The sequence below is a fragment of the Apus apus genome, chromosome 4 (genome assembly GCF_020740795.1).
Source record: "Apus apus isolate bApuApu2 chromosome 4, bApuApu2.pri.cur, whole genome shotgun sequence".
NCBI lineage: Eukaryota > Metazoa > Chordata > Aves > Apodiformes > Apodidae > Apus > Apus apus.
Window position 1 is genome coordinate 57459170 of NC_067285.1, and position 27773 is coordinate 57486942.

General features: G+C 39.2%; 1 protein-coding gene across 4 annotated transcripts in view; it reads right to left on the reverse strand.

Moving 5' to 3' along the window:
• Window positions 1–27773, reverse strand: part of NR3C2 (nuclear receptor subfamily 3 group C member 2) — a 213532-nt gene that overhangs the window by 72220 nt on the left and 113539 nt on the right. For all 4 annotated transcript variants that reach the window (XM_051617248.1, XM_051617250.1, XM_051617251.1 and 1 more), the window contains exon 3: window positions 23808–23947. In XM_051617248.1, the coding sequence (XP_051473208.1) occupies window positions 23808–23947 (140 nt within the window). The remainder of the gene's footprint in view (window positions 1–23807; window positions 23948–27773) is intronic.

A 27773-nucleotide genomic window follows, 5' to 3' on the forward strand; every position in this document is an offset into this window, starting at 1 on the left:
TTGCTCAGTAAAAACTAAAGACCAATTACTATATAATATGTATCTAGAATTCATCCATGGATTAAGGCATTTGCTCCATCATAGTATGTATCCTCACCCCTTGCATTCAATACACTTAAAATAAAATAAATCCTCAGTTAAATTCACATCTTACTTCACAAGTTCTTGTGTTCAGGTTTGAACACAGATTTTTCACAGTTCTAATTCAATTTTCAGCATTAAAATTCCAGTAGCACTAAGCATACTGAATTAGTTTTAGTTTCCTGCACATAGCTATTTAATACAAATTCACGTGAATTGAAATCTCATTGTTTACAAGAAGTGTATGAATGGCATGAAAATCCTTTGGGTTAACCTCCATAAAATACAGCAATTTTCTTTTTGGAATGACAGAAGTTAAGACATTGCCAAAGCCCAAACTCTTCAATAACAGCTATCAGGTCTAAAGCTTGCAAGAGAGGTCAGTGAAGCAAGTGGGTGACTGTGGGTGGGAATCATTTAGTGTAAAGCCATCATACAAGCTTAATCTCTGTCTCATGTAGCTGACAAAGTATTTTTGCATTCCGCAAATGGTGGGTTTCACTACTGACACCAAAACCAATTTTTTTATCTTTGAAAAGTGATAGTGATTAGAGGCAAAATTCCACTTGTCTGAAATCTGTTCTTAAGTAAAAGTGATAAAATTTGTATTAAGAGAATTCAAATTTTTAAAAGATCACCAGCATCAAAAACCTGATCTGCCTTCTATTTATACCAGATTTCAGTGTGATGTAGTGCAACCCAAACTATAATGATGAGAGGATAATCCAGTCCTACACTTTTCATAATACGTCCCGAATTTCCTAGCTCTGTTTTGCCATCTTCAGAAGTAACTTTGAAACTGCCAGGCACCAGCATTAAAAGCCTCCCTGAAAAGGTACACTCGTGTCTGAAAACACACAAAGAAAAGATCAAAATGAAAATTAAAAGCAGATGCACTTTACGTACTAAAAGGTTTTTCCACTTTGATAAGTGGATTATAATGAAGTGTGGCACCATGTTTCATTCAATTTATTAATCCAGTCCCACTTATTTACACTCTGAAGCAGCATAATGATTTCAAAGCTGGAGCACAGCCCAAACTCACATGCACAAATAATAAAAAAGTTATGTGGAAAGACTGTTTGGTTTCAGGGGTTTTCCAAAGAGGCAGACTGACTTTTAGTAAAGGAGGTATAATAAAGATGAAGTGCAAAAGACAACTAATTTTTTAAAAGGAAAAGATGCTATGAGAAAAGATAACTGGAGCCTGACTTGCCCTGCCATTACAGCGCCTCTAAACCTGGAGAAGCTGGTACAAAAGACCTTTCTATGCTAGTGCTGATGTAACCAGGGAAACTCCTTTTTTTCCAGATGGCATCTATGCCCTGGTGTTGAGTTTACCCATTAGCTAAATAACTCAGCAAAAAAAGTGGTAAGAGAATAAAACTCAAAATTCTGTAGAAATACAGAAGGCATGAATTTCAGAAAGACAAAGAAAGGCTGGAAAGCAGAACATTTAGGTCACGGTGGGGAGAGCATATGACCAGATGATGCTTCCACAAAGCTTCTCCCCTCTGTGAAAAGGGCACATCATTATCCCCAAGGGCTTTCTTGGACTGCTTGAAGGTTCAGACTCTCTCCTGCAGTAGTGTTTTTGGCAAGGCAAAACCGAAACTAGCCCAAGAATACAAAGCCATTTATACCTGTACAAAGCAAGGAGAAGACTCTGCAGGATAGGAATGACAGTGCTTTAACTGTATTACTCAAGTTAAGATGTCTGTACCAAAAAAAAAAAGGAAAATCAGGCCATAGGTCTAAAAAAATATATAAATAAATCGCTATTTCTTTGCAGAAAAACAGTGCTGGTCTGCTGTTCCATTCTGGGCACTGCACAGCATACTCCTGCACCTAGAAATGTCTCTACAAGGTAATGGTCCCTGAAGATGCTGAACCACCCAGCAGATCAGGAAGACTTATTTTAAAGGGTCAAGTACATAGATACTAAAATACTGTTGCAGATGCACTCATTCAGGAAGTTTACTTTGTTTATTCACTGATGCACAACGCCTAGTGCATTTTATCCACTACATTTCTCATCCTTTCTGTCCTTCTATTCCTTATCTGAAAATAACCCTGTTTATTCAATAATTGAGACATCTAGAATCCAACTAATTGTTACTATTTGGCAAGATTTACTTGATGAGAAGACCCTATACCAAATCTGCCACTAAGAATTTCTATTGCAAATTCCTACTGAAGGTAAGCCACTGCAAATGCAGACAGCTTATCACACTGGGAAGAGTATCAGGTCTACTGCTTATTTTGATCTTTTCATTGGAAGTAGGAAGAAAGGAGGAGGAGTTATCAGCATAAGTCTGTAGAGAAAAATCATATAAAAGAGTGCAGAGGAATTGGAAGCAAAGACAGGAAACAAGTAATAAAGCTGCAGTTGGAAGAACACTACTGCACGTACCAAGGGAGTAATCCAAACCAAAGAGTTAACAACAAAGCAAAATAACAAAGCAGAATTTGGAAAGCATCAACTCTGAAAAACACCTAGGAATAAGAGGAGAACTGGGATAGAAGAAGCAATGCAGCTAAGTGCCAGTAACACCTCTGGCTCTTTCTGTAGGAGCATTACATGGCAGAGCAGGCTGGCATGGCAGTGCTCTCTTTATGCATTTCTTTTGCAGCCCCACCTGGAATACTGTATGCAGTTCAGGCACTTCATTACTGAAGATATAAACAAACTGGAGGAAGTCCAGAGAAGTGGAACGGAAATGATTAGAAGCTGGAGGGAGTGATTTACCAAGAAAATTTAAAGTAGCCCTTTACCCGCCTGTAACTTCTCTGATAATTAGAGACGGGAAATGATAACAGACTAGTTCAAGTCTCCAGTCACGTGTCTTAAGCCCTTTTGCCTTGGGCACTGAAGCATGTGCCTGGTTTTAAGAATAAAGAGTACACAAAGATTTTGACCTCATGAAGAGAATAAGATTAAGTAAGGAAAAATTTAGGTTACATACCAGTGAAATCCTCCCAGGAATGAATTATGACTAAATGAGCTACCATAAAAGATGGAGATTGTATGGCTTGAAATTTCACATTCTATTGCTGATAATGGAAAGAGTTATTTTCATCTAACATTTATTTTCTGTGAGATAACAGGACTATTCGAAATAAAGTGTTATCCATGTGCACAAGTCTGTGCTGTCTTCACTACAAACATATAGCACCAAGTTATCCTTCCCAGGTAGAGAGACCTGACTAAACAAACATTTTTACCCCAGACTGTGTAAGCCAGGTGGAACGGTTATGAAAAATGACAAATTATATCCCAGCAGGAACATAACTGGATTCTTCTAGCTCCTCACACACTGACATTGCTGGGAACTGATTTTTAGGAAGGCAACATTTTATATAACTGTTGAGCTGTCAGCAGGGCTCTACTGAAAGACACTTTAAAAGTCATGTAGATGCTGCCAGAGTCTGATCTAGGGAACAGGAACCATTCACACAGGGTTCACATGCAATCTGGGGTGAGGGGGGAAGGCAAACAACCAACAACCCAACAACAACAAAAAAGTAAACCCCAGCTGCAGGCAGCCTGCAAACAAGCCTGCTGGGATGCTGCTTGCCATATAATCCCCAAGCAACATTCCAGGCCAATAACCATGTTTGGGCACGTAGGATTCCAGAGCCCCTCAACTGATAGGTGAGGCCTCCCTGAAATGTTATCTTAAAGGTGCCTCCACCCCAACCCTCTTCACCTTGCTTGTGCTTAAAATTACTCCTTGATGCTCCAAATAAGCAAAATTCATAGTTCCACTGGAGAAATACCTTGGACAGGTTTTTTGCTCATAAAGGGGGAGAAAAAAAAAATAAAAAATCAAAAAAAGTACGGGAGGAGAAGACCTGGAACAAGACAGAAATCTGCAGTGTTTACTGGAAAGTCAGCATTTATTACTCAAATTGTGCTGGATATGCATATCTGAATAGCATGCTAGCCTAGGCTTTTGTTTCTGCAAGTAATGGAAACTTTGTTACAATTTCTGCAATATTTTATAATTCAACATTTACCTGCAGCCTACATTTAGATTTATGAGAATGAGATAATAACTGGCACAAAGTCAACAGGTCTCAGCTTCAGTGCGTAAGTGCCTCGATTTTATATTACAATTTTTTTATGGACTTTCTGCAGTACAGTTTTAAAGGTTTGGCAGAAGGTAAAATGACTGCATGGTTGATCATTCCTTTCACTACTTCCGAGGTGCTACCTACAAGCCTGAGTGTCCTACTCTAGGGACTTTTTTCCTCCTTATTTGTACAGTATATAACAAAATGAATCTGCAAATTGGATGAAATCTGTCAAAAAACAGATTATCCTCCATTGATCTTGTAGGACTACATACAGCTAAGGTGCCTGACACTTCTCATTTTAAGACCTCATTTTCTATTGCTCATAACTTTACCACATTTGCAGTTAGGGCTTAAATTTTGCTTGCTGGATTTCTGCCTCAGGCTGAATTTTATTTTGTGAGTGTAAGAATGTATCAGCTAGAAGTATGAAACTTAGTGCAAAAGTAAGTTTGTGCATAAGTGTAGGGAGAAACATGTTGGTTTTTCCCCGTGTTACATTTTTCAGAGACATATTTGAGAAGCTCAAGAGCCTTCACACTTTTAGACAGACCCTTTGAAGCATCACTGCTCTGATACCACAGATGTGCCTTTTGCCATCTCATACATTATCACTTAAAATTATAACGGATCACAGTACAAAACACTGAAAAGTTGCAATTTGTACGTGATATGATTTGCAAGGGTTTTGATGGAGGTTGGCTGCCAACCTTCAAAGTTTCCTTCTGCAAAGGCCAGGGCAAAGGATCTCAGCTTAACTTGTGCTCCAGCCACCTCTACCACATGTCAGGCAATGCTTTGGCATGGAGACTCCATGCAGAATTTCCCCATCATGCTCTTATGACATGGTGAGGGAAGAACTTGGAAGGCAAAGGAACAAGCCACAGCTTGTGAGACCAAAGGAAACTGTCAGGAATGAGGAGAGACAACAGGAATTTGGAGAGATAGAAGACTTGAAAGGAGAAAGGTTCCCAAAGAATGAAGCCAGCGTTGGGAGCAAGGAGTTGCTGGCAGTGGGATACTGGAGAAGCTGGGGAAGAGGGAAAATGGTCAGGAGAATCTGAGGGTGCTGAAGCTGCTGACTAAAATAGAAAACAAAAAGGTCCAGAGATAAGCACTGGCCAGAAGCAGAAGGGGCAGGGGATGCAGATGGTTGCTAACTGAATAAACAGAAGTAGCTGAGGAGAAAATTACTTGGGGACAGAAAGAGATTATCTCTTTCTATAATGTAAGGGCTGAATGCAGGAAACCTAAGATTCAATTCTCCTAGGAGATGGCACAATAATCACTACTCTACAGATTAGTAACTGAAGCCAAAAGAGAGTAAGGCCAAAAATATTGTGTCTACTCATGTACTCAGCCTGATCTGTCACTTCCACAACTTTATTCTTCTCACTTTTTAGCATTTTTTTAGACACATTGCTGTCCAAGGAGGCTGACAACCACCTGGTTGGGGCACCAGTCTACATTTGAGGCAGTGGCTGCTGCTAGGGCAGCTGGAGGCTGGTGCCATTGCCCCCAGCTCTTCTGCACCCAACTCCAGCACTGCCCACAAGCTTTCATGGCCTGAGCCCTCATTTGAAGAACTTGTCACAGGGAGTGAGCTCAAAAAATGCCTGGTACCACTTCTGCCGATCTCTGTAGGCATGGGGAAAACAGCTAGTGGCAGCCACTGAGACTTATAGAAACAAGAAAGACCCCAATAAACACTGTTTGGTCCCCAAGTTACTTCTACCAAAGAGCTACATGGCCTGACGAGGGTCTGTCAAGTGCTACTGTAGCAGACAAGCGCTGCATAAGGGATGGATATCCCACATACATCCCATTTTGTCTCTCCCCCTTTAGCCTGCATGCTCCTGAGAAAAAGAGCAGAAGACATTACAGCGGCTCCAAAGTGCCTAACACGCTGTGCTGGTACAGGAGCCTGCAAAATCTCCCTCCTAATCTGGAGCTGAGCTTAAGGAGTTCAAACAAATATTTACCTTAGAAAATAACGACAATATTGGCTTTTATTTATGTTCTTCACTTCTCCAAAACTCTGTAGGAAGAGGAAATGGAGCTTTCAGGTCCTAATCACTGGACAGAGGAGCTCTGGAGGAAAAGGCTCTGTGCTCCTACCCACCCTGTGCAGTCCAGCCTCCTCCCCCCACACTGCTCGCTGATGGGCAGAAGCAAGCACACTCTCTAGCTGATGGGAGGCAGGTGAATACTGGCTGTACCCTCCTCAATGCATGTTGCCTGCCCAGCCTGGTAGCTTTGGCCCACCTTGGTATGGGTGCCCACTGGCCAGCGAGGCCACCCACCACAGCAGTTAGCATGACATCGCACAGCATAAATCAAAAACAGTAGCAAAACTACAAAGTTGAGGAAAAAAAGAAATTGAAAGTATCCTTCAACATGAACTTGTGAACCAGTACCATCAAAATCTGCAAGTAAGCAAAACTATGGGACTTTCTGTATCTGCATATGGAAATTCAACTACAGGGCTTGGAAGGGACGACATTTATTACTGAACCATCATAAAAATGTTTGGGCTGGGGAGCTACAGTGCTGCATCCACACATTACGTCTCTAACTACACACTCCTAAACCAGAATTTAATAAATTGAAAAATGTCTTCCCACACATACGATTACATTGACTTTAATTAGGTAACTGGCTCAGTGGTTTTGATTGTTTCGATTGGGTAAACATGTGACATGGATTGATCTATAATTAAGATGAACTTTAAAGATAAGTGTTCATGTTTAAGTGGTGGAGCAGACACATTTGTCTCCGCCTGAGGACTAAAGAGTAGACGTACAAGTTGAAAGAGATCCTCTCTTTGCTCAGTGATTGCTGACCTCTGTTTTTCATTATTACTAGGAAGTGGTCAGTTAACCCTCATCATTAAACAATAAAGCATGACACAGAGTGCTGATTAACTCACTGCTCACAAATACCGACAGGCACGAGGAGAAACCCACATGCGCTTCTGGCAGTTTTAAATGGCTATTAGTTATAGTTGTGCAAAATGCAATTAACCCAGCTAATCAAGAACTGAGAAGCCATGGTTCTACTGAGGGTCAAAGGTTCCCAGCAAACAAAAGTACAGCATGCTTACATTCCATGCGGCGAAAAAAAAAAAGACTCCCCTCTGCCCCTGCAAGAGGCTGATTAATGAAAATGAATACATACAATGAATCTGATCAAACAGTGAATAAATATTAACACCTGCACATATTAACTGAGGAAAAGTCCACATCTTAAAGTAAGAAAGGGAAGCAACACATTGACTTAAACACCAAGTTGATGAGTAGTCTACTAAAATGCACTCCAGAACAGCTGTTGCACTGCTGCAGATGACCCTATATAGAACCCAGTCCCCAAACCCCTTTTTAATTGCCTTCCTCTGCAGACAAGTTTGCTATTTTACCCCTTTACTGACTCAGTGACATGGGCCCCTATCTCCCTTAGGCTGAATTTTGGCAGCACCTGGAGTATCACCCTTATTCCTCATGTTCTCAAATGAGTTTGCTGTTTCTAAACCCTTCTGCTACCAGACCCAGAGAACAGAGGGAGCACATAGAGCAAATGGTAAAAGCACAGGAGAAATATGCAAGCTAAACATGCACATAAGCACAAGCCAGCTCATTCTGTGACAAAGACTGGACTTGAAAACCAGAAGATTTTTTCTGAAAAATTATCCTTCTCTCACTTTAAATTTAATCTTCTTTTATTAGTCTTGGCAATCCCTACTTTAAGACCTTAACTCTTTATCTGGATTGGGAGAAATGTTTTTATCTGCTCTGTGCCCACTTCTGGATGCCAGAGGCCCTTCACCTCTCCCTTTCTAACCCTTTGTTTCCAATTTCAGATGAAATCTTAATTTGACCAAACATCTGGATGGAAATAGTTTAATTCTAAGGATCTCCTTCACTTCTTCAGTTGACAATCTTCATTTTACGTGAAGCCTTCAAAAAAATCACATGCACACTGATTTTGGATTGCAGACTGCATAATCCACATAATGCACATGCATATGGATTTTGGATTACCTCCAACTGCATTAGATGGCAATACTTTAGATCTGTCTCTGCCTACTGAATCTAGGTGGGCGCTTGCTTGTAGAAGCGCACATTGCATTTTCTGCCTTTTTTTTTTTTTCATGCACTGTGAACTTGTTATTGAAGTCTTCAAGGACAGAAAGAATGGTGCCAGTAACAAGGACTTCCTCCCATTCTTGGTGGAATGTAGTGTGAGAATGGCAATAGAAGATCTGAATTGAATGTCACACCATTCTTCAGTTCTCCATTTCTGGAATATCTTCTAACTCTATGGAAAAAGGGATGCTCAAGTAAGCAAATTTATCCAAAAACTGTTAAAAAAACCATTGCAGTTCAACCCTGTTCTTAGAACGGAACTCTCTGAGCATCTACTAATACATGTTTTGCTCGTGCTCTTATGTCCTTCCCTTTACTTTTTTCCTAAGCTTTCCACAAATGACCCTTTATTATTAAATAGTCAGAGAAATATTTCATCCTTGTCATATTTCCTCTTCCTACTTTTAAATAAATAATTAACATCGGATATTTGGTAAGTATTCTTTCTAAACTTTTTACACGGAAGTCAATCCTTTCACAAAATAGAAGTAAAACAAGAAAAGATGCAGCTCACTGTGACCACTGTATCCAAGTGCTTGCACTATTTTCCAATACCTTATTTTATAAAGCTGCAGGCAATGCTGCTGTATTAAAAAAATACGCACATCTACTGTACTTGACAGACTGCCTGCTGCCCTACATCCAGCACAGAGTACCTGCATGATGACACTGCAGAAGTATGAGAATATGAAATACCACTTGTAGTCCTCAGGGCTCTATAAAACATTCAAGTATCTAGACTTTAACTGCCTGGCAGTGTGCTCCTTGCATACGAAGTCATTACAAACTGCCCTCTCCTCAAACAAACCTGATAGACAGTTTCATTCACAAATATAGCACTATCACTGTACAAATACCGTCTTTCTGTTATTACTAAAAAGACTGCAAGTAAAAGACATTTTTAAAATAGGCTAGTGTCTTTATTATTTTTTAAAAAATTTTATTAATAGTTTAGTGTGCCAGTGCACACAACTTGAGAAGTACTTATTTTTTCCCAATAGTCCATCATTATCATTCTGTTCTATCAGAGAAAATTAGCAGCTATCACTTACATAATTTCAAGCAGCATTGTTAAGAGTGGAATTTGCATGCATGATATGGTGTATAAGCTAACACAAGTCCATTTGCTAAGTTCACGTGATAAAATGGATGAATAAATAATTGAATGCTTAGCTCCAAATATATAATTACTCTTAGAAAAAAAATTTGGTACGTCTGTGAAAATACATATAATAATATTAATCTAGAGCTAAATATCCTAGACAAAAAAAGGTCTTTCTTAAATGGAATAACATAGTTAGATTCCTAAAATGTTTATAAAAACCTTGCATAAATTGCTCAAGTTTTGAAAGTACAGGACTATCGCACTTCTTCCCCACAAGCATTAGCTTTAAATTAAAAATGTTGGCCCTGCATAACGAAGAAGAGTACTTGGTGCAGAGCATGCAAAAGGTTTGTAATCCTTCAAAATGCAGTTTAAATTATTCCTGTTAGAAAAAGTTACAGCTTGGTTGTTCTAATCTGTTCCCACACAGTCTCATACAGTCTCTCCCTAAGAAAGTAGTATTATCCCTCACCCTGCTCTGTAATAAGCATCACTGTTCTGCCAATGCAAGAACTGTTTGCCATATGTCTACTTCCAGTACTCGAGTCACAGTAGTTATTTGTTACGTGTACAGAAATGAGAGAGTGGGTTTTGCAATAGTCAGTAGAAAACACGAAGTTCAGTCCTTTTCCATATCAGAGAGTGCAATAAACCATTTTTAAAAGTGAAGTAAAATAAATAGGTAGGTATGAGAAATGAGAAAATGATGCTCTAGTTCTTATGCCACCTGGTAGTAGCCCAAATGAATGCAAATATGCCGCAAACAGGAAATGAGTGGAGAAAGCTCCAGTCTACTGGATATAGTTGTCAGCAAGAATCAAGAGGATTTAGGGGCAAACAAGACCAGATGTAGGAATCTGATACAACTTCATTAATTCTGATAGCAATGACAATTTTTCTGGAAAAGCTGTGAAACATTAAATGATGAGAATTAAAAAGATTTTGTTTATCAGAATGGTCAGTAATACACCACTTGCAATGTCTTTTGTTGGCATCTTGCAACAGTACTAAAGTTTCAAAGAAACCAAATTTTCTCCTAACCTAGTGTTATGTTGTTTTTCTGTTCTATGGACATAACATTCTGTTTTAAAATAATGCATCTGTCTTTCTATTGCAGAGGATAATTCCATTTTCGTATTTTTCTCAGCCTGTGACTTGAAAGTCAGCCTACGTTCTAAATCTCTAGAATAAACTTCTAAAATATAACCTTTTCACATTTATTTTCTGAGGCATTTATTTAGTCCTTTTGAATTTCTTCAGATACTCCTTTCCAAGCAAAAGTCATTGAGTAGTTTCAATAAACATAAAAACCTACTGCCTAAAAGAATTCCATTACAGCTTTTTGCTCTTATTGCTGGTCATCTGGCATACCACTGAAGAAAATCTGTAGATGGACCTTTTTAAAAATTATTATTTTTAAAAATCAGAAAAAAAAAGAATCTGTTAGGAAGTATGGGAGTAAATCTTGACAGGCAGAGTATCATTCAGACTTGACAGAACTTTTGTCTTTCCCATTTGCAACCACGTATTAACTAGCAGCATCAGTCAGTGGGGGATTTTCATTAGGTCCAGGCAGAAGCCTGAGTTCCTCTAGCAGTTAACTAGGCTCTGAAAGGATCACTACTGGCTGTTTTTTTCCTGCACACACTTCCTTTGGTATGAGTTATTTCCTTTTCCACTGATAGATTGCAAAGCCCATCAACATAAAGTGAAAGCAATCTGAAAGAGAAAAAAACCCACACCTCTCAGTCAGGGACATTTTTGAGATGAGAATCAACTAAATCTAAATCAGATCCTTTTGCTTTGAAAAGCAACAGCAGAGGGAAAGTCTGGAGCCAGAAAGACTCACCCTGGGGAGGAAGATCTGCATAGAGAGCATGTAACAAATGGGACATCATGAGCTGCACCCATGAATGCTGAGAGAGCTGGCTCATGTCACTGAGAGACCACTCACGATTATCTTTGAAGGTCATGGCACATCAGGTGAGGCTCCCAAGGACTAGAAGGATGCATGTGTCATTTTTGTCTTCAAGAAGAGCATTTTTTTTTTTTTTCTTTTCTTCTTAAGGTGAGGACGGTCACACAGGTTGCTCTGAGAGACTGTGGAGTCTCTGCTGTCTGAGTATCCCTCTGAGATACTCAAAACCCACCAGGACACAGTGCTGACAATCCCACTTATCTAAAGCAGGAAGGTTGCATTAGGTGATCTCCAGAAGTCTCTTCCAACATCAGCAATTCTGTGATTGTATGATAAAGCTTTCTATCTGGACAAAGTTTATCCAGACAAAATGGTGCTCTTTTCAAAAACCTATGCACTTCAGCACAGCCTTTGATAGTCCTAAAGGCACAAAGTGATTAAGAAGTATCTTCCATTTCAAAGAAATGCTATACCCAGTATTAGATGAAGTGTTACACAAGGGGGCTTGCAACAAAATGGGAAGAAAAGCATTGCTTTTAAAAATAAAAATTACATTGTGAAACATCTGCAGGATATTCAGAAAAGACAGTAATGTAACCACATCATAATAAAGTGTTTCAGTGACTTGTGCAGAAAACGCATATAGTGTAAAGGTTCAAACTGAAATACTAAACATTTTGGGATGTACCATACAAAGGTAAGGATTAATTTGAGGAACCTTAACAAGCGATTCCTCACTCTAATCTAAGTACCAGTATGCATTAGAGAAGCTGGATTACAGACTTCACACATTCACTTCAGTCAAATGGTTTAGGCACAATTCCTAAAAATCTTGAGGAACTTTATTGCTATTTAGTGTCAAGTAGCTTTCCCCAGGACCACCATAACTGATGTTTCCTGCATGCCACCTCGACCTAGAAGGCCTTTCTCTGGTTGATGTCACTGAAGAGGTACAAAGTCTCAGACTTCCCAAAACCTGAAAACCTGAATTCTGATCCCCACAGCAGATTAACAGAAGTTTCTAATACATTATGCCTTACATCTACACACTTGATCCCACCTAGTGAGACCTCTAACCTTATCCTGGGGATAATGTGGATGGTTATACAGGATGAATCAGGACCACTGAGTGAAAAAGATTCCTGTCCTCTGAGTCCACTTTCACTCGCTACCAAAAATGAAGTAAATAAAGGATTACAGTGAATTAAAGAAGAAAGAGAAAGGAAGAGGAAAAGTCAATGCCTGAGGCAGCTGAATGGTGCCCTGAGTAACTGAACTGCATCTCCTTTGTCATGAACTTACCTTATAATAATATGCAAGGAAAATTACTAATTATCCTCCTTGTTTCTTGAGTATCCAACCTGACATCTAGCGTCTGGTTTGCAGTGGTTTAAGCAATCAGAACTGCAAGTAACATCAATGGGAATGGTAGTTTGGACATATTAGATGCTATAAAATGCCAAGTACTCCTGCCTTCTGATGTCAAGATATCGTAAATCATGAACCCCAGATCAGTGGGCATGTCTAAGTTTTATCTGTCTCTTAACTCCTCAACTGTAAAACAGGGGCAATAACCACTCATCTTATTTTGTATTGCAAGGATAAATTAGACAATGCTTGTAAAGCACTTAGATATGATAGTGATGAGCACCATGGAAAAACTGTGTAAAAAATGAGCAATTATGTCTTTTGAGGAAAAGATTACTATTAATCAACAGTGAAGGCACAGGAACATACATCGAGCAATGAGAAGAATATATTGAATAGCTGCTCATTAACTGAACATTATCCAATCTGTTCAATGAACAAGGCAGAGGTCTAACAAAAAAAGTTGTGATTGTGTAATTAAGGCTGAAATAGAAAGCATTACACATGGTGCAGATGGACAAAGACCACACAGGCCCCTACCATTATTTTCACTTTTAGTTGTGATTTTGCAAACTTGATTTTTTTCCCTCCGAACATATATTCAAAAAATCAAACTGAAAAAAAATCCAAGCAGCTCAAAAGCCCTGAAACCCACCACTGTACATAATATAAGAATCCACACAGGAGACCAGAAAGGGTTGTGATGGAACACAACCACCTCAGGTGTCCCTGCGACTCCAAACTCTGAAACAAGAGAAGAAAGGATCTGCCACACTGCCCATGAACAGAAGCAGCACATCAAGTTTTACTGCACAGGAACCACAAAATGCATGAATCCCAAAGCACATGCTCTCATCTGCTCTGTGAAGAGCCTAAACACAGACTTTGGACTTCACCTGCACCTATGTCATGCAACTGAAGGTGACACACACACTACAGAGAAAGCTAAGCTACTGGCCACTCCCACAGCTGCCCAAGCCACAGCATCAGTTCTGCAGCAAGTACGAAGCTCCCCATTTCAGTGTCAGCAGCTCTTGGCAGCCATTCCCCTGACAACTCAGGGGAAAAAGCTATGGGCTTTTATTAAAGTTGACCATGGGCCATCATTTAAAAACAAACAGAAACCTGACAAAACTGCCTTAGTATAAGTATAGACTTTAAACCTAACAACCTAACAGAGGCACTCCAAATTTTCAACAACCTAAAATTGTGCTACAAAAAAGGGTGAAATCCTGGCTTCTTTTAAGGCAATGGGAGATCTGCCATTACCTTTTCCCACTCTATTTATATCTGAGATGGTAGCAGATGCCTTGTTCTCTCTACTACATAAGACAGATCTGTATGTACTTTTTTTTTTTTGTCTGGAGACTGTTTTCTCACCCTCCTATTTAAAATGGGATTACAAGGTACAAAAAGATCTTTTGTTTCTGCCTTTACGTATTTATATATTTATTTTGACATTTTATCTACTTAGCATTTCCTTCAGCCGTAACAGCGCAAAATTCCTTATCTCTTAACACTGATTGACTGAAGGAAACTTGCAGGATTATCCCTTTCTGGCCCTTAACTACTTTCACTTGAGTCTGGAAGAGCCTTTTCCAGCTTAAAATTTTTTCTGAACCGTGATGGTTGTAGAAGTGCTATTTGCTACTAAAAGTGAGAATTACAACACTGCTTCAATAGGCTGCCAAGGCAGGTAGATAACAGCATTTTATAAAGTGGTATCTCTTAAGAAGCTGCACCATAGCTTTAAGGAGCTAAAGCATCTGACTAAGGATGTTTTATGGTATTTGGTATGTTTTATGCTGTTTATTTATAGAAGATCTTGTACATGTATTAGTGTTCAACTGAAAACTGCAATTTGAGTGTTCATGTATGTTTTAGTTATCCATTTACAGTTATATTATACTGGGCATTAAAAAACAACCCCAGCAGCGTGCTGTTCAAGAAGCCAGACTCCAATGACAGGATTTCTCACTAGCCAGGCTCTCACTTGTGGTCATTACTGGCAAACATAACCAAGCATGAGGTCACCTGATGTGGTCTGGGGGTATCTGCAGGGGTTTAGATGGACAGGATGCAGTTATTTCAGAAGGATATGGACCAGGGCAATCCCAAGCACAAATACAGGCTGAGAGGAGAATCAACCAAGAATAACCCTGAGAAGCACTTGAGCATGTTCATTGATGAGAAGCTCAACATGAGCCAGCAATGTGCTCTTGCAGCCCAGAAAGACACCCATGTCCTGGGCTGCATCAAAAGAAGTGTGGCCGGCAGGTCAAGGGAGGTGATTTTCCTCCATTACTGTGTTCTCATGAGACCCCACCTGAAGTTCTGTGTCCAGTTCTGGAGTTCCCAGCACAAGAGAATATGGAGCTTCTGAAGCAAGTCCACTGGAGGGCCACAAATACGATTAAAGCGCTGGAGCACATCCCCTACATGAAGACAGGCTGAAGAGTTGGAGTTGTTCAGCCTGGAGAAAAGAAGGCTCTGGGAGCACTTTATAGCAGCCTTCCAGTATCTGAAGGGGCTACAGGAAAGATGGGGAGGGACTTTTTACAAGGGTGTGTAGTGATAGGACACTGGGTAATATTTTCAAACTGGAAGAGTGGAGATTTAGGTTAGACATTAGGAAGAAATTCTTGACCCTGAGAGTGGTGAGACATTCTAAGAGGTTGCCCAGGGAAGTTGTGTATGCCTCATTCCTGGAAGTGTTCAAGGCCAGGTTGAATGAGGCTTTGAGCAACCTGGTCTAGTGGAATGTGACCCTAGCCATGCAGAGGGATTGGAACTAGATGATCTTTAAGGTCCCTTCCAACCCAAGCCATTCTACAATTCTATGACTGTCCTGAGCTTTCTTCTGAACTCAAAATGAGAGAACTCATTGCAGACAGACATTAATCTGTTAGTATAAATACAAAGGAATTCTGCCTTATGCAAGATCCAAGCACTTTGCATCAATTTTTAAAAACTGGATTCCTGTGTCCCTGTGAAGACCTGGGCATCCCTCATTCATTACAGGTGGAACATCCCTAAATTTTATTAGTTGGTTCATTCTCTCTTTTACTACTGCTACTTCCTTAATCTTTGGAGCCAGATGAACTCTCCAGCCTTACCAGGACACAGTATTCACCAAGAGACCTTTCTGGCTTATCCTTTGCTTATCATAGATAAGCAAATCATGTATCAGTTACTTCCCTTACATTCCATTTTGAAGTAGGTATTTGAATCCTTTTGACTCCTTTCATGAAAAGGCCCCTTAAAGTCCCTCTTTTTGATGTTTTTTAGCCTTCTCAAAATGCCCAACTAACTAATTTGACTTTTATCCATTTCCTCTTTCAGTACCATTAAAAATAAATTGTCTTCTCTCTCAGTTGTCTATTCTTCAACCATGAAATATCTATAGACAGCAATCACATCCCAACTCAAGACTCTTTTTGGGTAAGCTAAAAGCATTTAGTTACCTGTCGTAATATGAATTTTCATTCCTCAGACCATTTCAAGAACTTTCCTAATATGTTTACTTGACACTGAATCAAACTGTCTTTTACATGATGATGACCAAAAGCATACACAACAGTCTATGCAAGCACTCCCAGCATCATTTGTACCATGATGGTGCAAATACTTCCCTGTTTGCTGGAAATACTTGGTGCATCTGAACATAGGGATTTTGTATAACATTACACACATGGCTCAGACATCTTGGAACTATTACATAAAGATTAATCTTTCAGGAAGCACTCTGTCTACCCTCCCTATATGGCATATGGGAAAAAATCCATTCCTTTTTAAAGAAAAGGCAGTTGAAGTATTCAAGAAAACACTAATGGCTGCAACACTGGAACTTCTGTTAGCCAAAATATTAGTGGCTGCCTTGAATCAGCATGTATTCACAGGGCCATCCCACCTCTGTGAAGACTCTGATCTACTGGAATGTTATCTTGTGATGTGTAGAAAAGAAAATTACTGCAATTCAATTCCCTGTCACATCATAAGAATAGCGAAAATTTCCCCGCTCTTCTAAGGAAGGCAAGCACATGAAAGCCTAGGTAATACTTGAATTTCTGGTAACGGAAGGCTCTTACCTAAGATAAACAACCTTTACTACATATTGTGCTTGTGCAGGCTGGCTATTACCTACTGATTATTTTATGGATGGAACAGTCTAGAAATTAGTATTCATAAAACAAAGAACAAAAGACAAACAAAACAGTACTGGAGAAGAATAATTGCACACAAACCACCTAGCACCATGCAAGTGTTTTTCCAGGCTAGACAACAGTCCACATTTAAATTCTCATCCTTGTACTTATCCTTCCCTCTCTACAGCAACTCCCGTTTACACAGTAAATTACAGTTACAATGAAAAATATAACAATTGTTGAAGTCTTGGGGGAGTGAAGAAATTATTAATGCTTTTTGGAAAGGAATGAATGTGGATTTTTAGCTTCCTTGATATAAAATATTTTTAAAAAATCTTTTCCCCAGCCATTAGGCAACTTGTGGTTCTCTGAGACACACATTCTTTGCTTGTTTTAAAACCAGGACACTGTATAACCTAGATGGTTCCTCAACCTAGCCCCTCTTTTCTGAAATGCTGCCACAATAAGCTTGCCCTATTAATGTTGCACTACACATGTGACATCCATCCAGTAGTTATTCTTGAGCATCAGAGTCTCTCATGCAGGCCACGTATTTCAAAAGCCACAAAGAAAGCTTTTTCTCCCATTCCATCTCTCCCAGCTTTAAAATATTCAACTGTTGTAAGTGTTCTATCCTTTACTATTTTTTTTCCATTTCTAACTGCTTGGGTTCCCCCCCCCCCCACTTTTGGGGTCTCAGTGCAAACCTTACTAGCTTCTTCCTCCTACCAGCCTCCCAAACTCTGACCTCCTAGTAACTAAAGCCAACCAGGAGGAGCGAAGTCTTCATTTCACTGAGCAATGCTGTCTGCCAGAATGAAAACTAGGAAAAGTCCAGTTTGTGTCTATGAAAGCATGGAAGGCTGGTGAGAGCTTCAAACCTAGGATCTCTTAATTATGTAAATTTTATTTTACACCTATTAACCATAGCATCAAGTAAGAGCAGCAGCTGCTACATGAATCTGACCAGCTCACTTGCCCTCAGGAGATCACCCATCTGCTTGCTCTTCACCTAATATTTCTGTTTGATAGGTTGCAAAACAAATTCTTGCAACAGGTCAGGAAGAGTCAAATGCAAATCCCACACAGAAATTTCTCTGAAAACATATGGACATCTATACTGAGTGATGTTGAATTTAGAGAGGCTACTGACCTTATGCAAGTGGATAAAAGGAAAATTGCAGCCTGTTATGGAAAAACACTGACTCCATTACAGTGAATCAACAGAAGAGTGAAGAACTGTATGTATAATTAATTCTAGTAATACAGACCTACAAAATTCATGGGTGCACACATTGCAAAATGGTGTGGAAAACGCCTTTCTATAATGTATCAATCTCAGCTTCTACAGCATAAAAATACTGCTTTTTTAAAATGATGAATAAGGTAAACTTTCCTGTTCACCAGCAGTATTTTATAAAAAAATAAGTTATGTTAACTAGGCAAATGATTCAAGAGCTATGTATTCCAGCATTTAATTTCTCATATCTTGATTTTTTTTCCACCACAATTCAAATTAAAAAAAAAATAGGGGGCACACACAGAGGCTTTAGTTTCTCTTTTTTTCTACTGGGAGGTGTAGAGACTTGGGAATTTCTTTTGCTTACAGTGCATGGGAAAACCACCAGACTACCTGTTTCTGAAAAAACAGGTTATGCATAACATATCACTTTCTCTCGGGTGGCCTTCTGGAAGCAGAGACTATGAAGTACTTCCAATTATTATGCATCTGGCCCATCACAAAATGGTTGCACAGTGCCTTTGCCTGCCAAAGAACTGAATTTATGTACCAGTGAATTTTCAGGCTGGCAATAGCTTGCAATCCTTCATGCAAAGATAAGTCTCCAGAAGGCTGCTGGACCTCTTTGGTCATGGCAAAAAGATCAGCCTTGGTGCCTGGCAAGGCAGACTGGGAGTTACCCCAGGTGACTGGTGGGTTGTACCCTCCATGCTGTGGCCCGGGTGGTTTAAGTTTCTGTATTTTCAGAGCAGTCTGGCACAAAGGGAGTTGAAGAATGGTACTTAATTTCCATAAGCCTCTTTTTGAGGCAACCTCAGTTCCTACAGCAGTGCTGAGTCCCTGCAGATTGCTAAACACGAAATTTCATCCCTTCCACTATTGAAGTCTTGGATAGACAACCTGCTGTTCAAACACGAAGCAGAGGAAGGATTTCTTTGTTACTAGGCTGCTTGCTGAGGTGCACAGCACATTTACTATATACAGGAGGCCATTTAAATAAGTCAGCATCAGATTAGACTTCGAACAATTTCCTTCAGCCAAATTTCCCCCTACTTTAAATAGGCAAATAGCAAATGTTTAGGTGAAAAAGAAAAGCAACCCTAGAAACTTCTGTTGCTGTCACAGTGTTTCTTTCTCTGAAGTGAAAAGAGATCTACATTTTTCACTTAAAATAGAAGAACTAGCTTTAAGGCAAACTTCCTGGAACAGAAATCAACAGCAGAATTCAAAATTTATTGAACATCACGTCTTTGTATTTAGAATGAAGACCAATTTCCCTATAGCTAATACAATTTGTTAATTCTTCCACTTTAATTAGCCAAAAATGTCCCAGCAAACATGCAAAATAACTGGAAGATGATAATTTTTGCTGTAGTCTTTAGCACCATTTGAAGATTAAGAAATCCCTCTTTTTTCCTTAGCTTCAAGCCAGAGGAAGAATGAAAGATTAGCTTTAGCAACTCAAGAAGTGATATAATTTTGATTTAGGACAGATTACCTCATACTTGTCTGGAACTTGAACAAATGAAGACTAAAAATGCACAGCATAGACAAGAACACCTGTGATTTCTGACTTCAAGCCTGTTACTCTCCTTAAAGAAAGCTGGTTCAGTAGAAAAAGAGAAGTCAAGACTGGCCAGGTGTTCTAGGTTCCCTCACAATATAGTGTGTTTTCAGCACATTTCTCTATTAATGAACATAAATTAAAGTTTAAACAACCTTATGATCAGTTGTATCTGTAATTTAGAAAATCAAATGTCTTAATTTTCACAGTGACACCATTTATCAACACTAGTAGTTTTTGTGTTTGGAAGGCAGAACAAATTTATACTAATGACACAATCACATTTCTTCATACCAGACTCGTGTTCCCTCAAGTCAGTCACAGCAAACAGTTCATGCTTACTTGATACCAAAATCTTGCACTTTCATAATGTACTTGCCTGTAATGCATTCCATCTGAAATCACTTTGGAACTTTCAACAAAAAAAACCCCATTTAATACTTCTTTGGTCTACAGCTCTCTTTCTTATTAATTCATTAGACATTTCCTGCAAGTCCCCAGAAATAAGATTCACTGGAAATACAATTACCAGATTTATAATTGTAAATGCAAGCTTTAGTCTATTTGTTGTTGCAGAATTTCTCGTTTTGTTTCTAAATTTCAATGCAGCTGCTCTTTTCTGTTACAGTGCCTCTGCTTCATGATACTTCATATGAGTGCAAAGGAATCAACACTCAAAAGCTGTTACAGGCAGGCTGACGAGGTTAGCAATTCTAGCTGACAGCCAAAGAGAGGGGTGGTGTGTAGCAGTCCCTCTCTCCAAATCCCCCCTCTGTTTCCATGCTTTTTGACACAATTTGTCTCCCCACTTCTTGTCCTTCCACCTCAACAGCAGTTTCTTTCTCCCACAGTTTCCATCCCACCATATCTTTTGAAGGACTATCAGTATGCAACTTCTTAAATGAAACTGAATCACTAGAAACTAATGACAAAAAGCTTCTTCCCCTTTACAGAGAAGAGTTACTCTGTTCAAAGATGCCACAAATTGAAACACAGGAGGGTCTGTCTGAACATCAGGAAGCACTCAACCACTGCTCACAGAGGTTGTGGAATCTCCATCCTTTGAGATACTCAAAAGCCATCTGGACATGGTGCTGGGCAACAGGCTCTGGGTGACCCTGCTTGAGCAGGGTGGTTGGACCAGGTAGCTGTGAGAATTTCCTTCCAGCCTCAGCCATTCTGCGGTGCTGAGAAAATGACACCAGCTGTACCTACTGTTTTTGACAACATCTGGGAGTGGAGGTCATTTTTGAAAAAACGTAATTGTTGATGCCAACTTCTACTAAAGAATGTTTAGTGAATAAAGTAAGGAATGTGTGTGTGTGCATGTGAGCATATAGCGTATGTAAAATATAACTAGAAAAATGTATTAAATCTTTATAAAACATATATATATATATATATATAATCTCAGGGAAACAGGGAGTGAAATAAGGCATCTCTATTCTTTTACTGCAATCTTTTAGAAAGCGAACAATTCATTTTTACTTGAATAAATTAGTCACTGTATTTGTAAATGCCCCAGAAAGTAATTTCTGTGTTCACAGAGGGAGTATTGGTTTTTTCTTGGTAATAAAGCCTAAGATGCAAGCACTTCAGTAAGGAACACAGCTTGAGCTCAGCTGAGCTGAGACAGGTATGCCCAGGATCTCCATTTGAAGTAGTTCTTCTGCTTCAATCAACTTTTTATTTACACTGTGCACTGAACTACCATACTTTTAAAATCATCCTCGGGATCATATGATACATGCGAGTAATTATTGCAAATATTTTAATTTAAAAAAGAAACCTTAAGATGGGGTGTTTTGCTGGTCACAAACACCCGACGGAAAAATATATGATGATTCTAGAAAACATTTTTGTTGTTACAAAATTACCTACATACATTTTATTCACATTAATAATTTCAAGCTGTTTGAAGACAAAATATATTATGATTTTGATGTTCTTTTCTGGGTAATACTCTACAATGTACTTTTATGCTTTTTTTTTAACACATGTAAAAACATTGACATGTAAAAACACTGATAAGTGCTAGCCAAATTTTCAGTGTTTGCATAACAGCAACGCTACCAAGAGCTCAGTCATGTGCATATCAAGCAGAAATCTAGACAATGTTCACATACCACTGGTAGGAACATGTATGTTAATATAAACATTCTAAAAAAATTACTTTAAGTTAGTTAAAAACTTTCATCTTCAATCTTTAGGGAAGACAGGGTTGGTTTGGCTTTCATTTTTTGAGGGTTTTGCTTAATTAACAAACTTGCAGTAATTACTGGTAACTTTTCATTATATTAAAAAAATGTACTTCTATGCCTGATTACAGAGTAATCCTTTCCTAATAACTTTTCCTTCTGAGGCTTGGATATGTAGTCTTGCTACTATGTTAACTCCTAGAGGGACTTACTCTTTGGTAAATTTTCATAAATTCCTGTGAAGTAGGACAGATACTAATCTGATTATGTCAGAAAAGACGTTAAAAAGTGAGAGGTGTGGTAAGTGTAGATAGACAATAGCTTAATATTACAGTGACTTATGACTGGGAAGAAAGTTTTTCTGGAAGGCAGGAAAGGAGGTGGGAAGATAGCAAAAGGTGCTGTCTCTTCCTACAGTATGTGCATGTCTATGCAAAACCTCCCCAGCACCACAAAAATAACCTCGTAACTCAGATGCCAATTAGACATGGATGTCTGAACACCCAGCCATGACGTGGCATGGAGGGACAGGGAGGAGAGCACTCAGTGCAAATAACTAAGGTTCTACAGTTGATGTGCTATATTAAGTGACAAAAAACTCATGCCAATAATTAGGAAAGGAAGGCACCAAACCTGTTGCACAACAGTAAAAGAAAATGAAGATAAATGTTTTCTGTGTCCTTATAGCGTCACTTGAACTAAACTGACACTTTTGATAGACAGACAGATAAATAGATAAATAGATTGATAGAGAGATATTACATGAGGTCTTGGCTTCAATGACGCACAAGCCCTCCAGGTCTGCTTAAGAGAGCTGAATCCTTATTGCCATCAGTAACAGATTTAATGGTCTCAGAAGAAATTAATCACATCACACACTGCCATACTCTTCTCATTGCACAAGCTGGACACCATATTAATAGCCTATTTTCTTCCTTCTAGGTTCTTCCTTGTGAAAATCAATCAGTGGTTATAAGAACATCTACACGTTAGCAGAGACTTCAAAAAACCTATACAGTGTTTATGTCCTTTGCATACCATGAACTCTTACTGTTTATTGGATATTAACAACTTAGTTTTTATCACTTGAAGCATTTGCTTAAAAAGCATGCAAAAGGTCACACATTTTGTTTTACCCTAACAACCCAAGTCATGGAGAGGCAACATCTACCAGAGGTCCTGCAGCACTCTTGAGTGATCCTACCTTCTATCTGTTGAGATGTCAAGGAAACACTAGCTACCCTACCATGAATATAAATTATGTGTTTTACATATATTATATAAAAAAATAGGGAGATATCAGAAAAACACTCCTGTGATGACAAAGCTATCAAAATACAGTCCTTGTGAAAGTCTTAGTCCTTAATGAAGGAAACAAGCTCTAAGAAATGCACCAAGATTAATTCCTGCTTCCTCACCAATCTACTACAACACTGTAAAGCCACTTTTTTTTTTTTCTGAAAGATGAAGCAGATGCACTATTGAGTTGAAAGCCCTGCAGGTACCCAAAGGGAGGTAACTGCCCTGAGTAAATTATACTGTCATATAATGCTGCCAGAGCAGCCTTATGATGAGACAATGGTACTTGCCTACCAGTACAGGAGAAGCAAGAGTATGTTTACATCAATTGTCCCTGTCACAATTAAAAATTACAAAAAATCCACTTGGAGGGGTGGAGAAAAAGTCTGATTCAGTAGTGGCATGAAGAAAAGGAATGCATCTTTTAGAAGGTTTACACTGAAAAACACCCTTGCATATTCTGCATAAATTATGCCACATGTAAGTGAAGTTCATTCAGCTTTTTCTTTTTTCCAGCTTAACAACACAAATCTTCAACAGCAGAAAACACATAGGAAAACATGTATGCAAGTCTGCAGTTCTATTTTTAAAAAACTCCAAAAAACAAATCCATAAAAAATCCCACATGTATTTTCTTTTTGTTGAGATTTTTTTGTTTGTGTTTCCTTACCTTCTACTGCTCTCTTGAAGAAAACTTTACAGCTGCCACATGTAACCACACCATAATGACATCCAGATGCCTCATCTCCACACACCAAACACACTTTGGAAGGTCTTGAAGATCCAGTTGATACACTTCTCAGTGAAGAGCTGGAGGAAAAAAAACAAACACAAACAAAACAGCTATGAATATTTCAAATAAAACTGGCCATAATGCAAAGTTCAATTAAGAATTTATAACTGGTGTACTGCTCAAGGCACTTAAAAATTAGTAAACCACAACTCTTTCCGGCAGTACCTGGATGAATACATGAATTGCTTTAATTAGTAACTGCATATTTTTATTGTCTTTTTCAAAACAACCGTAATATATCAATGTTAATGTGAGAAGTTATCACAAGGGCAGTGGAATTTATTGGTAGCAGATGATTAAAATTGAAAATAAACAACAAACAAACCACTTTGGCAGTGACCCGATGGCTATACATTTTCTTTTTGTTTGTTTGCTTCAAGCCTTTACAGCTAAGAAGACCTGAAATAACACCGTTAATAACACCATTTTATGAAGTAGCACAGCAAAGCAGTCTGCACTCCCCTGTCTGTGTTCCTGCTCACCACTGCAGTGGTCCTGGAGCTTACATCAAATACTTCTGTAATTTAACAGCTTACTCCTAAAGCAGTTCTGAAGCCTTCTGCAAGTGCAGAATACCCTTCCATATGACTACAGGTGCCAGAAAAGAAGCATCAGAGGTTCAAAAACCATGCCAAAATTTTGCAGAGAGATGTATCTTGTAAACACAGCTTCAACCACCTACTGCCTTCTTAAAAGACAGCAATTTTCTGTTGGGGTTGTTTGTTTGTTCTTTAACCACGACTTTTTGAAAGTATCTTTAGGAAGTATTTTCTACTGGCCACTCTAGAAGACAGCAGTCTACAAAACCAAGTTACATTTCACGATGCAGTGAGTCTCCTCCCTCCCTTCTTCCCCTGGAAAACGCCAAATGTAATTGGCATGCTTGGAGAAACGTGCCAGATACTGAAGGAGATGAAAGCTTTGGATGCCTCCAACACCTCCAGAGCTGGGAAGAGTCTTTTCTTCAATACAGCCTCTATTCTCCAGGTAAACGTGACCTTTTGCATTTCTTCACATGTTATCTCTCTGAATGCTGTCAAACAACTACAAAAACAACTCTAAAAGACTTTACACCGGTGGTGAAATGATCTGATAGTTCAAACAGTCAGTCATTGGGAAATGAAGTTCACAGGTAGTGTTAATTCTAACATAAGATAAACAGCGTGCATAAGAAATTTCAAGTACGTACCCTTTGCCTTTCCCAATTTTCTGTCTTCCTTTAAAGAGTTATACGGAGGTCAAGTGATTTATCCAGGGGCACAGCATGAATGTCACTCCACATCAAGGACTACAACTCCCCTGGCCTGCAGCTCTACCCTAATGTCAAATCTAAATGTCTTTTTAAATGACAGCGTTCAGATCCTAATCAAAATTTTCCAAATAGTATTCTTGCTGGTCTGCTCATTAGTCTGTTAGATTTCCTAGTTTTAGTCCTGATGCTATCTATACTTCCATTATGTAACATCACACTACTCAGTAATTGCTAGATGATGGCACCAGCTCATCTGATAGAGAGACAAAATAAAGCCTCACCAGATCTATGTTAAGTTCTGGGCCCTCATGTCACAGCCAATACTTACACACACTGCATTAATCTACCCCTAAGGAAAGGTACCTTCTCCAGGATTTGCCAAGACAGAGCTGGTATTCAGCTCTGCATTTGGATTTGTTCAGGCGATGATCAGGGCTTTCTCCCTGTCACGGTTTGACTCAGGATCAGCAATTAAACCAGCAACAACAACGCTCCCAATCCTCTCCCCCTCCCACCCAGGCAGGGAAGGAGAGAGAGAATGAGGGAGAGAGATTATCTGGACTGAAAACCAAACTAGACAGCATATTTCATAGTGCATGAAAAAATTAAGTCTCTCATTTAAAAAAAACCTCTTCAAAAGGTGTCTGTTTTCTAGAGAAAATGTCAATAGCCTGGAAAACTAAATCCATGAAAAGTCTTTTTTTTTTTTTCCTCTTCTTTTTCATTGCAGATGGCAGTATTTTGTCTGAAAAGGTAAACATTTCAATTCTGACAAACCACCAAAGTTTCTTGAGGCATTTTTAATTTTGATGCTGTATGTTCCCGATTCCTCATAAGACTAGCAAATTTTCCTTGTCTTTTTACCCTGAAGAAGGTTGGTGTACTTCATACTTCTATTTAACCATCTAGAAAACGTAATTCTGTTAGAGAACTTTTCCTGTGGAGAAATGGAAGTCTCCAGGGTATTGCAGCAGTGTGCGTGCTTTGTTATTTATACACACACACTCTCTCTCTATATATATTATACTTTATATATAGAAGTATGTATTATTTTTAGTTGAAAATAAATTGTCATGTAGGATTTGCAGAAGGTGAGAGAGTTCTTTCTTAGACACAAGTTACCCTATAAAATTTCCCTTAAACAGATATATTGGGTAAAAAAAGCCAGAGAAAACACACTGAGACAGGGAGCAGTCTGAAGCCCCCAAAATCCAAGAGGAGATGGTTAGTGACCTGCTGCAACACTTAAACATATACAGGTCTATCGGGCATGATAGGATACACTGAAGGGTATTGAGGGAGCTGGCAGAAGTGCTCACCTCAGTACCAAGGAAGGTTACAGAGCAGATCATCTTGAGTGTCACTATGCAGCTTGTGCAGGACAACCATCAGGCCAGCATGGGTTAATGAAAGGCAGGTCCTGCTTGACAAACCTGATCTCCTCCTCTAACAAGGTGATCCATCTATGACAAAGATGAGGGAAATGCTGTGGGTGTCATTCACCTGCAGCTTAATAAAGCCTTCGACACTGTTTCCACAGCATTCTCCTAGAGAAACTGGCTAAATGTGGCCTAGACCTGTGTACACTCTACTGGGTAAAAAAAAAAAAAAAAGTCTGAGTGGCCAAGCCCAAAGAGTTGCGGTGAATGGAGTTCAATCCAGCTGGTGGCCAATGGCATCCTGGATTGCAATAGCAACAGCATGGCCAGCAGGACTAGGGAAGTGATTGTCCCCAGTTCTCGGCACTGGTGAGGCTGCACCTTGAATACTGCATTCAGTTTTGGCACCCTCATGACAAGGACACTGAGGTGCTGGAGTGTGTCCAGAGAAGGGCAACAAAGCTGGTGAACAGTCTGGAGAACAAGCATTACGAGGAGCGTCTGAGGGAACTGGGATTGTTTAGCCTGGAGAAAAGGAGGCTGATGGGAGACACTATCACTCTCTATAACTACCTGAAAGGAGGTTTCAATGAGGTGGGGATTGGTCTCTTTTGCCTAGGAACAAGCAACAGGACAGGAGGAAATAGTCTTAAGTTGGGCCAGGGGAGGTTCAGACTGGATATTAAAAGAAACTTTTTCTCTGAAAAGGTAATGAAACACTGGAATAGGCTGCCTAGGGAAGTGGTTGAATCATTATCTCTGAAGGTGCTTAGAAGATATATAGACGTGATGCTTAGGAACATGGTTTAAGCGCTGGGCTTGGTAGAGCTAAGATTATGGCTGGACCTGGGGATCTTAAAGGTCTTTCCCAACCAGAAAGATTCTCCGATTCTGTGAAACACCAGTTGAGCCATGACTATTCTTAAATGCCTACCTAAGACAATCTATAGCATATTTTATATAGTGCTTCTCTAAATCAAGGGCTTAACTACAGCTGAAAGGTAAAGGTACAGCTTGAATACAAAGCAGGTATTCAACAACTCAGCCACAGCATCACAGGTGGAAACTTAACATTCTGGAATAAGATTCAATTAACTCCCATACATCCTTTTAATCAGCTTAAAAGTGGACCAGGTTAATAAGCAAATGAGGTATTTTCATTCATAATAAGAGTATCCAACATGGAGCAATTCTCAAATACTCTGTTGCAAA